The following is a 15000-nucleotide window of genomic DNA, read 5'->3' as shown; positions in this document are numbered from 1 at the left end:
TGCTAGTGCTAATGGATGCTAAAGACATTCATGCTAGTGATATATAGTAAAAATAGTGAAAATATACGTATTTTAAGACACTAGAACTAAAGTTACCTCTTGCTTTGAACACCTGAGGAGCTGATTGGAGGATCTGGAGGTGACACAGGTGAGTCCGGTCCGGGCGGTAAATCTCCCACAATGCCACTGTCCGTGGACATCACCGAGTGTCGCGTCTGGTCCGACGTCCTCACGTCCTCCTCGTCAAGGTCGTCCTGATCCTGACTCGAGGAGAACTTCTCCGTGGAGGCCGAGCGCAAACACATGGACAGCTCTCTCCCTGCACCGTTAGCACTCGTTAACTTAGCACAAGCTAATTAGCAATTAAGCACTAGCTAATAAGAATTTTAGCACAAGCTAATTAACCATTTAGCACTAGCTTATTAGAATTTTAGCACAAGCGAATTAGCAATTTAGCATATCCTAATTCGATTTTTAGCATGAGCTAATAAGCAATTAAGCACAAGCTAATTAGCAATTTAGCACAAGCTAATTAGCAATCAAGCACAAGCTTATTCGCTTTTTAGCATGCGCAAATGAGCAATTAAGCACAAGCTAATTAGCAATTAAGCACAAGCTAATTAGCATTCAAGCAAAAGCTTATTTGAATTTTATCACGAGCTAACTAGCAATTTAGAAAAAGCAAATTAGCAATTAAGCACAAGCTAATTAGCAATTAAGCACAAGCCAATTCAATTTTTAGCACGAGCAAACTAGCAATTTAGCACAAGCTAATTTGAAATCTAGCACAAACGTATTAGCATTATAGCACAAGTCAATTATAAAGAACCACCAGGTTAAGAGTATTAGTACGAGTTAGTAGAACTCTGGTTCTGGTCTTAAAGACCATCAGGTTCTCAGAGACTCACAGATGTCGAACTTCTCCGTCCACATGTGGAAACTCATCTCAGGGTTCGGCAGAGGACGGTCGCGCAGAGATCCACCTGATCCTGGACCAGAACCACAAACACAGCAGAACCATGAGGACCAGAACCATGAGGACTAGAACCATGAGGACCAGAACCATGAGGACTAGAACCATGAGGACCAGAACCACAAACACAGCAGAACCATGAGGACCAGAACCATGAGGACCAGAACCACAAACACACCAGAACCATGAGGACCAGAACCATGAGGACTAGAACCACACACACACCAGAACCATGAGGACCAGAAGATCCTGGACTGTGTCTGTCCACGTGTCAATAAAGTTCTATACGAACACGTGGTCAAGAAAACATCACGTGTTCACATCGAGTCACGTGATTGGTCGAAAGGTTCTGGTTCTGGTTTCATGAAACCACGACCCGTTGACTTTTCTCACCCGAGTCCGTGACGATGTGATCGTACAAGAGTCTCAGTCGCGTCCTGAGCGTCCGTCCGTCTCGACTGCAGCTCGCTTCCTCGCCGCTCGCCAGCACCTCCTGAAAGTGTGTGTGCACACACACTTCCTGTGACGACACACACTGACATCAGACACACACTTCCTGTGACGACACACACTGTTATTAAACACACACTTCCTGTGACGACACACACTGACATCAGACACACACTTCCTGTGACGACACACACTGTTATTAAACACACACTTCCTGTGACGACACAGATCAAACACACACACTTCCTGTGACGACACACACTGACATCAGACACACACTTCCTGTGACGACACACACTGTTATTAAACACACACTTCCTGTGACGACACACACTGACATCAGACACACACTTCCTGTGACGACACACACTGTTATTAAACACACACTTCCTGTGACGACACACACTGTTATTAAACACACACTTCCTGTGACGACACACACTGTTATTAAACACACACTTCCTGTGACGACACAGATCAAACACACACACTTCCTGTGACGACACAGTCATCCAAACGACCTTGACCTCTGACCTTCAGGCTCCTGGCCAGGCGTGCAGCGTCGCACTCGTCGCCCAGAACCGCCTGCAGTGTGTGTTGAACTACACAACACATGTGGTCGTACGGAGACACGAAGTCGTTGTGTTGTGAGTTCGACGCCTTGATGTCTCGGCTCAGACCCTCGGCCATGTCTGCGGAGAAGATGTCCGGGTCGGCCAGAAGGAAGACCCTCTCCTGCAGTGGATAGTGGTCACTCCTGAGCCTCTGCTCCGAGACCACCATCCTCTGGAACCTCAGGCCTGAGGAGAAGATTCATGTGTTTCAATAGTTTGTAAATGTGATTCAAGAGTTTGTAAATGTGTTTCAAGAGTTTGTAAATGTGTTTCAATAGTTTGTTAATGTGCTTCAAGAGTTTGTAAATGTGTTTCAAGAGTTTGTAAATGTGCTTCAAGAGTTTGTAAATGTGTTTCAATAGTTTGTAAATGTGTTTCAAGAGTTTGTAAATGTGTTTCAAGAGTTTGTAAATGTGTTTCAAGAGTTTGTTAATGTGCTTCAAGAGTTTGTAAATGTGTTTCAAGAGTTTGTTAATGTGCTTCAAGAGTTTGTAAATGTGTTTCAATAGTTTGTAAATGTGTTTCAAGAGTTTGTAAATGTGCTTCAAGAGTTTGTAAATGTGTTTCAAGAGTTTGTTAATGTGCTTCAAGAGTTTGTAAATGTGTTTCAATAGTTTGTAAATGTGTTTCAATAGTTTGTAAATGTGTTTCAATAGTTTGTAAATGTGCTTCAAGAGTTTGTAAATGTGCTTCAAGAGTTTGTAAATGTGTTTCAAGAGTTTGTTAATGTGCTTCAAGAGTTTGTAAATGTGTTTCAATAGTTTGTAAATGTGTTTCAAGAGTTTGTAAATGTGTTTCAAGAGTTTGTTAATGTGCTTCAAGAGTTTGTAAATGTGTTTCAAGAGTTTGTAAATGTGTTTCAAGAGTTTGTTAATGTGCTTCAATAGTTTGTAAATGTGCTTCAAGAGTTTGTAAATGTGTTTCAAGAGTTTGTTAATGTGCTTCAAGAGTTTGTAAATGTGTGTCAATAGTTTGTAAATGTGCTTCAAGAGTTTGTAAATGTGTGTCAATAGTTTGTAAATGTGCTTCAATAGTTTGTAAATGTGTTTCAAGAGTTTGTAAATGTGTGTCAATAGTTTGTAAATGTGCTTCAATAGTTTGTAAATGTGCTTCAAGAGTTTGTAAATGTGCTTCAATAGTTTGTAAATGTGTGTCAATAGTTTGTAAATGTGCTTCAAGAGTTTGTAAATGTGTTTCAAGAGTTTGTAAATGTGTTTCAAGAGTTTGTTAATGTGCTTCAAGAGTTTGTAAATGTGCTTCAATAGTTTGTAAATGTGCTTCAAGAGTTTGTAAATGTGCTTCAATAGTTTGTAAATGTGCTTCAATAGTTTGTAAATGTGTTTCAAGAGTTTGTAAATGTGTTTCAATAGTTTGTAAATGTGCTTCAAGAGTTTGTAAATGTGTGTCAATAGTTTGTAAATGTGCTTCAATAGTTTGTAAATGTGTTTCAAGAGTTTGTAAATGTGTGTCAATAGTTTGTAAATGTGCTTCAATAGTTTGTAAATGTGCTTCAAGAGTTTGTAAATGTGCTTCAATAGTTTGTAAATGTGTGTCAATAGTTTGTAAATGTGCTTCAAGAGTTTGTAAATGTGTTTCAAGAGTTTGTTAATGTGCTTCAAGAGTTTGTAAATGTGCTTCAAGAGTTTGTAAATGTGTGTCAATAGTTTGTTAATGTGCTTCAAGAGTTTGTAAATGTGCTTCAAGAGTTTGTTAATGTGTTTCAAGAGTTTGTAAATGTGCTTCAAGAGTTTGTAAATGTGTGTCAATAGTTTGTAAATGTGTGTCAATAGTTTGTAAATGTGTGTCAATAGTTTGTTAATGTGCTTCAAGAGTTTGTAAATGTGTTTCAAGAGTTTGTAAATGTGCTTCAAGAGTTTGTAAATGTGTTTCAAGAGTTTGTAAATGTGCTTCAAGAGTTTGTAAATGTGTGTCAATAGTTTGTAAATGTGTGTCAATAGTTTGTAAATGTGTGTCAATAGTTTGTAAATGTGTGTCAATAGTTTGTAAATGTGTGTCAATAGTTTGTAAATGTGTTTCAATAGTTTGTAAATGTGTTTCAATAGTTTGTAAATGTGCTTCAATAGTTTGTTAATGTGCTTCAATAGTTTGTAAATTTGTTTCAATAGTTTGTAAATGTGCTTCAATAGTTTGTTAATGTGCTTCAATAGTTTGTAAATGTGTTTCAATAGTTTGTAAATGTGTTTCAATAGTTTGTAAATGTGCTTCAATAGTTTGTAAATGTGTTTCAAGAGTTTGTAAATGTGCTTCAATAGTTTGTAAATATGCTTCAATAGTTTGTAAATGTGCTTCAATAGTTTGTAAATGTGTTTCAATAGTTTGTAAATGTGCTTCAATAGTTTGTAAATGTGCTTCACGAGTTTGTAAATGTGCTTCAATAGATTGTAAATGTGCTTCAATAGTTTGTAAATGTGCTTCAATAGTTTGTAAATGTGCTTCAATAGTTTGTAAATGTGCTTCAATAGTTTGTAAATGTGCTTCAAGAGTTTGTAAATGTGCTTCAATAGATTGTAAATGTGCTTCAATAGTTTGTAAATGTGTTTCAATAGTTTGTAAATGTGCTTCAATAGTTTGTAAATGTGCTTCAATAGTTTGTAAATGTGCTTCAATAGTTTGTAAATGTGCTTCAATAGTTTGTAAATGTGCTTCAATAGTTTGTAAATGTGCTTCAATAGTTTGTAAATGTGCTTCAATAGTTTGTAAATGTGCTTCAATAGTTTGTAAATGTGCTTCAATAGTTTGTAAATGTGCTTCAATAGTTTGTAAATGTGCTTCAATAGTTTGTAAATGTGCTTCAATAGTTTGTAAATGTGCTTCAATAGTTTGTAAATGTGCTTCAATAGTTTGTAAATGTGCTTCAATAGTTTGTAAATGTGCTTCAATAGTTTGTAAATGTGCTTCAAGAGTTTGTAAATGTGCTTCAATAGATTGTAAATGTGCTTCAATAGTTTGTAAATGTGTTTCAATAGTTTGTAAATGTGCTTCAATAGTTTGTAAATGTGCTTCAATAGTTTGTAAATGTGCTTCAATAGTTTGTAAATGTGCTTCAATAGTTTGTAAATGTGCTTCAATAGTTTGTAAATGTGCTTCAATAGTTTGTAAATGTGCTTCAATAGTTTGTAAATGTGCTTCAATAGTTTGTAAATGTGCTTCAATAGTTTGTAAATGTGCTTCAATAGTTTGTAAATGTGCTTCAATAGTTTGTAAATGTGCTTCAATAGTTTGTAAATGTGCTTCAATAGTTTGTAAATGTGCTTCAATCGTTTGTAAATGTGCAGCACCTGGACTGCAGCGCTCAGCTTTGATCAGCCTACTGTAAGACAGTCCGACAGCACAGTACGGATCAGGAAACGTCAAGAGTCTCTTGCACACGTCATAGACTCGCTTGTAAACATCGTCTGGAATGTAGTTGGTCTGGAAGGACAGGTCGAGGTCAGGAGAGATTTACCGTAATGTCAGGAGCAGAGGAGCAGAGATAGTTACCTGCAGGACGGCGTACATGAGCGTGTGCAGCAGAGGAAGAATGATGCGGCGATGATCACCTCGCTCGGCCTGAAACAATCATGAGTCGTGGTGAACTACACACACACACACACTCACACTCACACACACACACACACACACACACACACACACACACACACACACACACACACACACACACACACACACACACACACACACACACACACACACACACACTCACACACGTCCAAACATCTCAGTAGATCTTGTTCACCTTCTCGAGCTCCTTCAGCAGAACCGTCACCAGAGTCAAGCTGCTGCTGGGACTGTTCTTCACCTTCTGGTGCAGAGTCCAGCGCAGCATCCCTACACACACACACACGCACACACACACACACACACACACACACACACACACACACACACTGCATTAATACTCTAGTATCTCCTGTTATATTGTGAACATGAACTAGTTTGTGTTTATAACATGAGGAACAATTAAAAATATTAATGAATGTAATAATATAATATGAATTAAATACAGTTTCTTTGTTGAACTTCAGTGTTTTTGTTGATCTTCTTTTGTTGATTTGCGTGTCTTCTGTGAAACAATGCATTGTTGAGATCAAAATTAAATTGATCAAAGAGAAAATCTGTCCCGCTTTGTTTGGAACCCCTACTGTCTCTGAGCCCCTCTCCTCCTCTTGGTCCTCCTTCACTGCTGTATGCTTGGGTGATATTTCATCATTAGTGAACAAGATGAAACCCTCCTCTTGCTCAGATGACATCCTTCCTTGTAGGCTTTTTATCAAAGTATTTGATGTAATTGGCAGCAACATAAACAAACATACTTTGACAAACACAAACACACACACCAACCCAAACACACACACTTACACAACCACAGACATCAACATAAACAAACATACTTTGACAAACAAAAACACACACACCAACCCAAACACACACACTTACACAAAAACAGACACCAACAATAACAAACATACTTTGACAAACACAAACACACACACCAACCCAAACACACACACTTACACAAAAACAGACACCAACATAAACAAACATACTCTGACAAACATAAATATACCAACACAAACACACACTAACCCAAACACACACACTAACCCAAACACACACTTACACAAAAACAGACACCAACAATAACAAACATACTTTGACAAACACAAACACACACACCAACCCAAACACACACACTTACACAAAAACAGACACCAACAATAACAAACATACTTTGACAAACACAAACACACACACCAACCCAAACACACACACTTACACAACCACAGACACCAACATAAACAAACATACTTTGACAAACAAAAACACACACACACTAACCCAAACACACACACTTACACAAAAACAGACACCAACAATAACAAACATACTTTGACAAACACTAACACACACAGCATAAATGTTTACTTCGACAGCTGTCACAGTTGTACTGATCATGCTAATGCTAACACTAAAGCTAATGCTAAGCTAGTGATAGTGTGTGCGGGTGGGTCTGTGGGTGGGTTGTGTACCTCTGTTCAGGGGTTCCTGCTGGTTGGTCTCCTCCTTCAACATGGCGTGAAGACTCTGGTACAGAACCGTCTCTGGAACTGTGGGGCAGCTGGAGGCTGAGGATGAACCAGATGTTTGTGTCCATGACACACCTTTGTGTTTGTTTGTGTTTGTTTACCCTTCGGCTCCGGGTCGTTCCAACACGACGTCATCGCTGCTGCTTTTCCCTGAAGAAGAAGAATCTGTTACATCGTCTTCTCAGAACTACTGTAGCTAAACCGTTGTAAGTAAGTAAGTAAGTAATTAAGTAAGTCATTGTTGTTTTTAGAGTGTTTTATTGACACGTATTGTTGTGTAGTATTGTCTATAATTGTGTCGTATGGTGTATTAGTCAGTTTATAAGTCAGTCAGTCAGTCAGTCAGTCTTTTTGACAGTTGACGTAGATGAACAGAAGGAAAAGGAAGGAAGGAAAAGAAAGACTAACGTGGACAGACGGGAAAAAAGACAAGTGGAAAAGAGGGACATTGACAGGAGCTCAGAGGATGAAAGCAACTGGAGAGTCAAGTAAGAAAACAACTCAGTCAGTAACAGTCGTCACAGGATCAATCCACTCATGTCAGGCACAAACATCTCAACGCTTCTTCTGTTCTGGACTTTCAGCTCCTCCGGCTGGACTCTCAGTCATCAGGACCAGATCAAACATCAAGGCTCGTCGTGACTGTCAATCACAGGCTGGACCAGTTGACCAGAGAATCTCTTGAGGAAACGATTCTCACTGTGGACCATCGTGAGGTTGATCACATGATGGAGACGCGTTGGTCCATGAGAGGTTCAGGGTTTACAGGTCTACAGACCACGAATGAACAGAAGATATTGATGATGTTGTTGTTGTTGTTGTTGTTGTTGTTGTTGTTGTCACGCGTGTTTACACTGATGAGCTTTTAATGGCAACAAACACAAAGAAGCTTCAGTGAATCTGGTGTTTGATGTTTGCTTAGAGGAGCAGCTCAGACTCTACGTGACAAGATGTTCCACAAGTAGACGTCCAAGACTTGAAGGAACCAATGTTGTGTTTCTCTGGAGGAGATGGCAGGAGTCGGTCCCAGCTACCTGGGGTGAGAGGCGGAGGAACGTCCCGTCATCAGTCACGTGGACGCAATGAATCCAACGTACGTGACGAGAGTCGAGAAGTGAACGAGTGAAGATTCTTCTCAGAGGTTTGTGAAGATGGAACCACAGCAGACCTCCCCCGAGCAGCTCCACGTCACGTGACTCTGAGCCACAGGTCCATGTGTCATGTGATCTCACGACAAAAAGTCTCTTCACACAATGAAGCTTCACAGGAAGTCAATCCAACATCAACCTCAGAAAATCTTCTCTGAGTCAAAACTTCTGTGTTTGTCATGATTTCAACTTTATTTTGAATCATTTGTTTGATAGAAAAACTAATGTTTAGAAAAACAAACCATCGAAGCTGTAAATGTTGCGGAAACAATGGAGGAGAAAAGAAAAGAAGTTTTGTTTTGTTCGAGGAAACAATGTCAAGTTATTGTTTCAGGTTCAACGTCACAAGTTCCGGTGTCTTTGTCCTCCTGGAACGCACGCGCGTGTCTCGCACGAGCATCTATTTATATATTCATATATATTTATATATAAATATATATGAATATATTTCTATATTCATATATTTAACTAAACGTATCATTCGACACTTAAACGCGTCACAAACCAAGTCAAGAATCAAAAACACACATTAGTGACAGAAACTCACATGAAGCTCGAGCTCTCGACAGGTGAAGATGAAGTTGATCAGAATCCGATCATCAGATTATTTTGATCGATCGATTCAAGTCGAAGCTCGGAGACGTCGTCGTCTGGCTCCGCCCACCCAGGAAGTAAGTACACGCCCACCCGGGCCAGCAGCCAATCAGAGCGTCGCTCTGTCTGAGCTGGAAACAGGTTTTTTCTCCTGATTTACTCGTTTCTGCAAAAGTTCATCTTTGTTCTTGTTTCCTCTTCGTTCAAGTTGATGTTCTTGGAAATAACACGAACTCTGGCAGAGGAACGTAGTTCGAGTCCACAGTTGGATTTTTAATCAAGTCATGACAAGAACATCTTTCATTTCACAGCAAAATAACATCTTATATTAAAATATATTTCAGTCTCACGAAGATACAAAAACTCTGTCGATCCAGGAAGTGTCTTGTGTGTGATGTGTTTGTCTGCAGCGCCCCCTGCTGGTCAGTTCAAGCATCGACACAAACAATATTATTATTATTATTATTATTATTATTATAATTATTATTCAAGTCAACACGAAGCAAAAGTCAAAATATAAAGATGTTTACGTTTGAATCTATTTCATAACATCCATCAAGTCAAACATCGGAGTTACATCTTTATTTGTCAGAACCTGTGAGGTCAGGTCACAGGTCAGGGCACAGGTCGAGGGAGAGGTCAGGGCACAGGTCGAGGGAGAGGTCAGGGCACAGGTCGAGGGAGAGGTCAGGGCACAGGTCGAGGGAGAGGTCAGGGCAGAGGTCAGGGCACAGGTCGAGGGAGAGGTCAGGGCACAGGTCGAGGGAGAGGTCAGGGCAGAGGTCAGGGCACAGGTCGAGGGAGAGGTCAGGGCAGAGGTCAGGGCACAGGTCGAGGGAGAGGTCAGGGCACAGGTCAGGGCACAGGTCAGATGTCAGGTCAGGGCAGAGGTCAGGGCAGAGGTCCACTGAAGGTCGCGAGGGGCAGACACAGGAGGGAGCAGAACGTTGGGTTCAAAGGTTTGATTTGTGCTGAGTCGTTTCTTCTGATCCAGTGAGAAGACGAGTCGGGTTTGAAACAAACGGAGACGTCGCACCTGAGAGAAGATCAGATCATGACTCGTGTGTTTTACCTGATCATGACTCGTGTGTTTGTACCTGATCATGACTCGTGTGTTTGCACCTGATCATGACTCGTGTGTTTGTACCTGATCATGACTCGTGTGTTTTACCTGATCATGACTCGTGTGTTTGTACCTGATCATGACTCGTGTGTTTTACCTGATCATGACTCGTGTGTTTGTACCTGATCATGACTCGTGTGTTTTACCTGATCATGACTCGTGTGTTTGTACCTGATCATGACTCGTGTGTTTGTACCTGATCATGACTCGTGTGTTTCTACCTGATCATGACTCGTGTGTTTTACCTGATCATGACTCGTGTGTTTGCACCTGATCATGACTCGTGTGTTTGTACCTGATCATGACTCATGTGTTTGTACCTGATCATGACTCGTGTGTTTGTACCTGATCATGACTCGTGTGTTTGTACCTGATCATGACTTGTGTGTTTGCACCTGATCATGACTCGTGTGTTTGTACCTGATCATGACTCGTGTGTTTTACCTGATCATGACTCGTGTGTTTGCACCTGATCATGACTCGTGTGTTTGTACCTGATCATGACTCGTGTGTTTTACCTGATCATGACTCGTGTGTTTGCACCTGATCATGACTCGTGTGTTTGTACCTAATCATGACTCGTGTGTTTTACCTGATCATGACTCGTGTGTTTCTACCTGATCATGACTCGTGTGTTTTACCTGTTCATGACTCGTGTGTTTCTACCTGATCATGACTCGTGTGTTTTACCTGTTCATGACTCGTGGGTTTCTACCTGAACATGACTTGTGTGTTTCTACCTAAACATGACTTGTGTGGTTTTACCTAAACATGACTTGTGTGTTTCTACCTGAACATGACTCGTGTGTTTTACCTGTTCATGACTCGTGTGTTTCTACATGATCATGACTCGTGTGTTTTACCTGTTCATGACTCGTGTGTTTCTACCTGATCATGACTCGTGTGTTTTACCTGAACATGACTCGTGTGTTTCTACCTAAACATGACTTGTGTGGTTTTACCTAAACATGACTTGTGTGTTTCTACCTAAACATGACTTGTGTGTTTCTACCTGAACATGACTCGTGTGTTTTACCTGTTCATGACTCGTGTGTTTCTACCTGAACATGACTCGTGTGTTTTACCTGTTCATGACTCGTGTGTTTCTACCTGATCATGACTCGTGTGTTTTACCTGAACATGACTCGTGTGTTTCTACCTAAACATGACTTGTGTGGTTTTACCTAAACATGACTTGTGTGTTTCTACCTAAACATGGCTCGTGTGTTTTTACCTGATCATGACTCGTGTGTTTCTACCTAAACATGACTCGTGTGTTTTACCTGATCATGACTCGTGTGTTTCTACCTAAACATGACTCGTGTGTTTCTACCTGAACATGGCTCGTGTGTTTTAACCTGATCATGACTCGTGTGTTTCTACCTAAACATGACTCGTGTGTTTTACCTGATCATGACTCGTGTGTTTCTACCTAAACATGACTCGTGTGTTTCTACCTGAACATGACTCGTGTGTTTTACCTGATCATGACTCGTGTGTTTCTACCTGAACATGACTCGTGTGTTTCTACCTAAACATGACTCGTGTGTTTCTACCTGAACATGACTCGTGTGTTTCTACCTGATCATGACTCGTGTGTTTCTACCTGATCATGACTCGTGTGTTTCTACCTGAACATGACTCGTGTGTTTCTACCCAAACATGACTTGTGTGGTTTTACCTAAACATGACTCGTGTGTTTCTACCTGAACATGACTCGTGTGTTTCTACCTGATCATGACTTGTGTGTTTCTACCTGAACATGACTCGTGTGTTCCTACCTAAACATGACTCGTGTGTTTTTACCTGATCATGACTCGTGTGTTTCTACCTAAACATGACTCGTGTGTTTTTACCTAAACATGACTCGTGTGTTCCTACCTAAACATGACTCGTGTGTTTCTACCTGAACATGACTCGTGTGTTTTTACCTGATCATGACTCGTGTGTTTCTACCTAAACATGACTCGTGTGTTTTTACCTAAACATGACTCGTGTGTTTCTACCTGAACATGACTCGTGTGTTTCTACCTGATCATGACTCGTGTGTTTCTACCTGATCATGACTCGTGTGTTTCTACCTGAACATGACTCGTGTGTTTCTACCTAAACATGACTTGTGTGGTTTTACCTAAACATGACTCGTGTGTTTCTACCTGAACATGACTCGTGTGTTTCTACCTGATCATGACTCGTGTGTTTCTACCTGAACATGACTCGTGTGTTCCTACCTAAACATGACTCGTGTGTTTTTACCTGATCATGACTCGTGTGTTTCTACCTAAACATGACTCGTGTGTTTTTACCTAAACATGACTCGTGTGTTCCTACCTAAACATGACTCGTGTGTTTCTACCTGAACATGACTCGTGTGTTTTTACCTGATCATGACTCGTGTGTTTCTACCTAAACATGACTCGTGTGTTTTTACCTAAACATGACTCGTGTGTTCCTATCTAAACATGACTCGTGTGTTTCTACCTGATCATGACTCGTGTGTTTCTACCTGATCATGACTCGTGTGTTTCTACCTAAACATGACTCGTGTGTTTTTACCTGATCATGACTCGTGTGTTTTTACCTGATCATGACTCGTGTGTTTCTACCTGATCATGACTCGTGTGTTTCTACCTAAACATGACTCGTGTGTTTTTACCTGATCATGACTCGTGTGTTTGCACCTGATCATGACTCGTGTGTTTGTACCTGATCATGACTCGTGTGTTTCTACCTGATCATGACTCGTGTGTTTCTACCTAAACATGACTCGTGTGTTTTTACCTGATCATGACTCGTGTGTTTGCACCTGATCATGACTCGTGTGTTTGTACCTGAACATGACTCGTGTGTTCCTACCTAAACATGACTCGTGTGTTTTTACCTGATCATGACTCATGTGTTTCTACCTAAACATGACTCGTGTGTTTTTACCTAAACATGACTCGTGTGTTCCTACCTAAACATGACTCGTGTGTTTCTACCTGAACATGAATCGTGTGTTTTTACCTGATCATGACTCGTGTGTTTCTACCTAAACATGACTCGTGTGTTTTTACCTAAACATGACTCGTGTGTTTTTACCTGATCATGACTCGTGTGTTTTTACCTAAACATGACTCGTGTGTTTCTACCTGATCATGACTCGTGTGTTTCTACCTGATCATGACTCGTGTGTTTTACCTGATCATGACTCGTGTGTTCCTACCTAAACATGACTCGTGTGTTTCTACCTGATCATGACTCGTGTGTTTCTACCTGATCATGACTCGTGTGTTTCTACCTAAACATGACTCGTGTGTTTTTACCTGATCATGACTCGTGTGTTTTTACCTGATCATGACTCGTGTGTTTCTACCTGATCATGACTCGTGTGTTTCTACCTAAACATGACTCGTGTGTTTTTACCTGATCATGACTCGTGTGTTTCTACCTAAACATGACTCGTGTGTTTTTACCTAAACATGACTCGTGTGTTCCTACCTAAACATGACTCGTGTGTTTCTACCTGAACATGACTCGTGTGTTTTTACCTGATCATGACTCGTGTGTTTCTACCTAAACATGACTCGTGTGTTTTTACCTAAACATGACTCGTGTGTTCCTATCTAAACATGACTCGTGTGTTTCTACCTGATCATGACTCGTGTGTTTCTACCTGATCATGACTCGTGTGTTTCTACCTAAACATGACTTGTGTGTTTTTACCTGATCATGACTCGTGTGTTTTTACCTGATCATGACTCGTGTGTTTCTACCTGATCATGACTCGTGTGTTTCTACCTAAACATGACTCGTGTGTTTTTACCTGATCATGACTCGTGTGTTTGCACCTGATCATGACTCGTGTGTTTGTACCTGATCATGACTCGTGTGTTTCTACCTGATCATGACTCGTGTGTTTCTACCTAAACATGACTCGTGTGTTTTTACCTGATCATGACTCGTGTGTTTGCACCTGATCATGACTCGTGTGTTTGTACCTGAACATGACTCGTGTGTTCCTACCTAAACATGACTCGTGTGTTTTTACCTGATCATGACTCGTGTGTTTCTACCTAAACATGACTCGTGTGTTTTTACCTAAACATGACTCGTGTGTTCCTACCTAAACATGACTCGTGTGTTTCTACCTGAACATGAATCGTGTGTTTTTACCTGATCATGACTCGTGTGTTTCTACCTAAACATGACTCGTGTGTTTTTACCTAAACATGACTCGTGTGTTTTTACCTGATCATGACTCGTGTGTTTTTACCTAAACATGACTCGTGTGTTTCTACCTGATCATGACTCGTGTGTTTCTACCTGATCATGACTCGTGTGTTTTACCTGATCATGACTCGTGTGTTCCTACCTAAACATGACTCGTGTGTTTCTACCTGATCATGACTCGTGTGTTTCTACCTGATCATGACTCGTGTGTTTCTACCTAAACATGACTCGTGTGTTTTTACCTGATCATGACTCGTGTGTTTTTACCTGATCATGACTCGTGTGTTTCTACCTGATCATGACTCGTGTGTTTCTACCTAAACATGACTCGTGTGTTTTTACCTGATCACTCTCTGCAGGATCTTCTTCTCGTCTTGATCCAGACAAACAGCGAACGTCGTGTCTTCGGCGCCGCTGACCTGAACCTTGTTCACCTTCACCTCCGTCACACCGAGCTGCTGCAGATCAACACTCGTCACCATGGAAACACATCATCATCATCTTCATCATCATCTTCATCATCTTCATCATCTTCACCTGATTGAAGCCTTTTCTCACTTTACTGTTGTGTCTCTTCAGGACGTGAGTCATCGACAGATGTAAACACTCCAGCTTTGAGTCTGAACGTGTGAGAAAAGTCAATGAAATCAACTTCATTATTGTGTGTTTGTTGTGTGTTTGTTGTGTGTTTACATGATCCACACGTTCGTACCCAGTTCCTCTGGATTCTTACAGGCTTTGGTGAAGTTCACTGACGTGTACACTTTCGTTTCCCTTT

At 40.6% G+C, this 15000-nt stretch overlaps 2 protein-coding genes across 8 annotated transcripts in view; both read right to left on the bottom strand.

Moving 5' to 3' along the window:
• Positions 1–9001, bottom strand: part of pik3r6 (phosphoinositide-3-kinase regulatory subunit 6) — a 16026-nt gene extending 7025 nt beyond the window's left edge. For all 5 annotated transcript variants that reach the window (XM_087786751.1, XM_087786760.1, XM_087786724.1 and 2 more), the window contains exons 1-10: positions 8841–9001; positions 7247–7295; positions 7089–7184; positions 5795–5886; positions 5539–5607; positions 5337–5469; positions 1958–2223; positions 1367–1493; positions 909–989; positions 97–319 (exon numbers count right to left, since the gene is read on the bottom strand). In XM_087786751.1, the coding sequence (XP_087642877.1) occupies positions 97–319; positions 909–989; positions 1367–1493; positions 1958–2223; positions 5337–5469; positions 5539–5607; positions 5795–5886; positions 7089–7184; positions 7247–7280 (1121 nt within the window). In that variant the 5' untranslated portion in view covers positions 7281–7295; positions 8841–9001. The remainder of the gene's footprint in view (positions 1–96; positions 320–908; positions 990–1366; positions 1494–1957; positions 2224–5336; positions 5470–5538; positions 5608–5794; positions 5887–7088; positions 7185–7246; positions 7296–8840) is intronic.
• Positions 9002–9135: 134 nt separating this feature from the next.
• The window catches only part of pik3r5 (phosphoinositide-3-kinase, regulatory subunit 5), a 28997-nt gene continuing 23132 nt past the window's right edge, over positions 9136–15000 (bottom strand). For 2 of the 3 annotated variants that reach the window (XM_087786696.1, XM_087786713.1), the window contains exons 15-18: positions 14935–15000; positions 14760–14842; positions 14565–14680; positions 9136–9923 (exon numbers count right to left, since the gene is read on the bottom strand). The exon at positions 14935–15000 is cut by the window's right edge and continues 28 nt beyond it. In XM_087786696.1, the coding sequence (XP_087642822.1) occupies positions 9779–9923; positions 14565–14680; positions 14760–14842; positions 14935–15000 (410 nt within the window). In that variant the 3' untranslated portion in view covers positions 9136–9778. The remainder of the gene's footprint in view (positions 9924–14564; positions 14681–14759; positions 14843–14934) is intronic. The other variant, XM_087786705.1, reaches the window with a different exon arrangement.

Source organism: Callionymus lyra, chromosome 1 (assembly GCF_982586985.1).
Source record: "Callionymus lyra chromosome 1, fCalLyr1.hap1.1, whole genome shotgun sequence".
Lineage (NCBI taxonomy): Eukaryota > Metazoa > Chordata > Actinopteri > Syngnathiformes > Callionymidae > Callionymus > Callionymus lyra.
The sequence above is the reverse complement of the archived record's forward strand: the minus strand, read 5'-3'. Positions and strand labels throughout refer to the sequence as shown.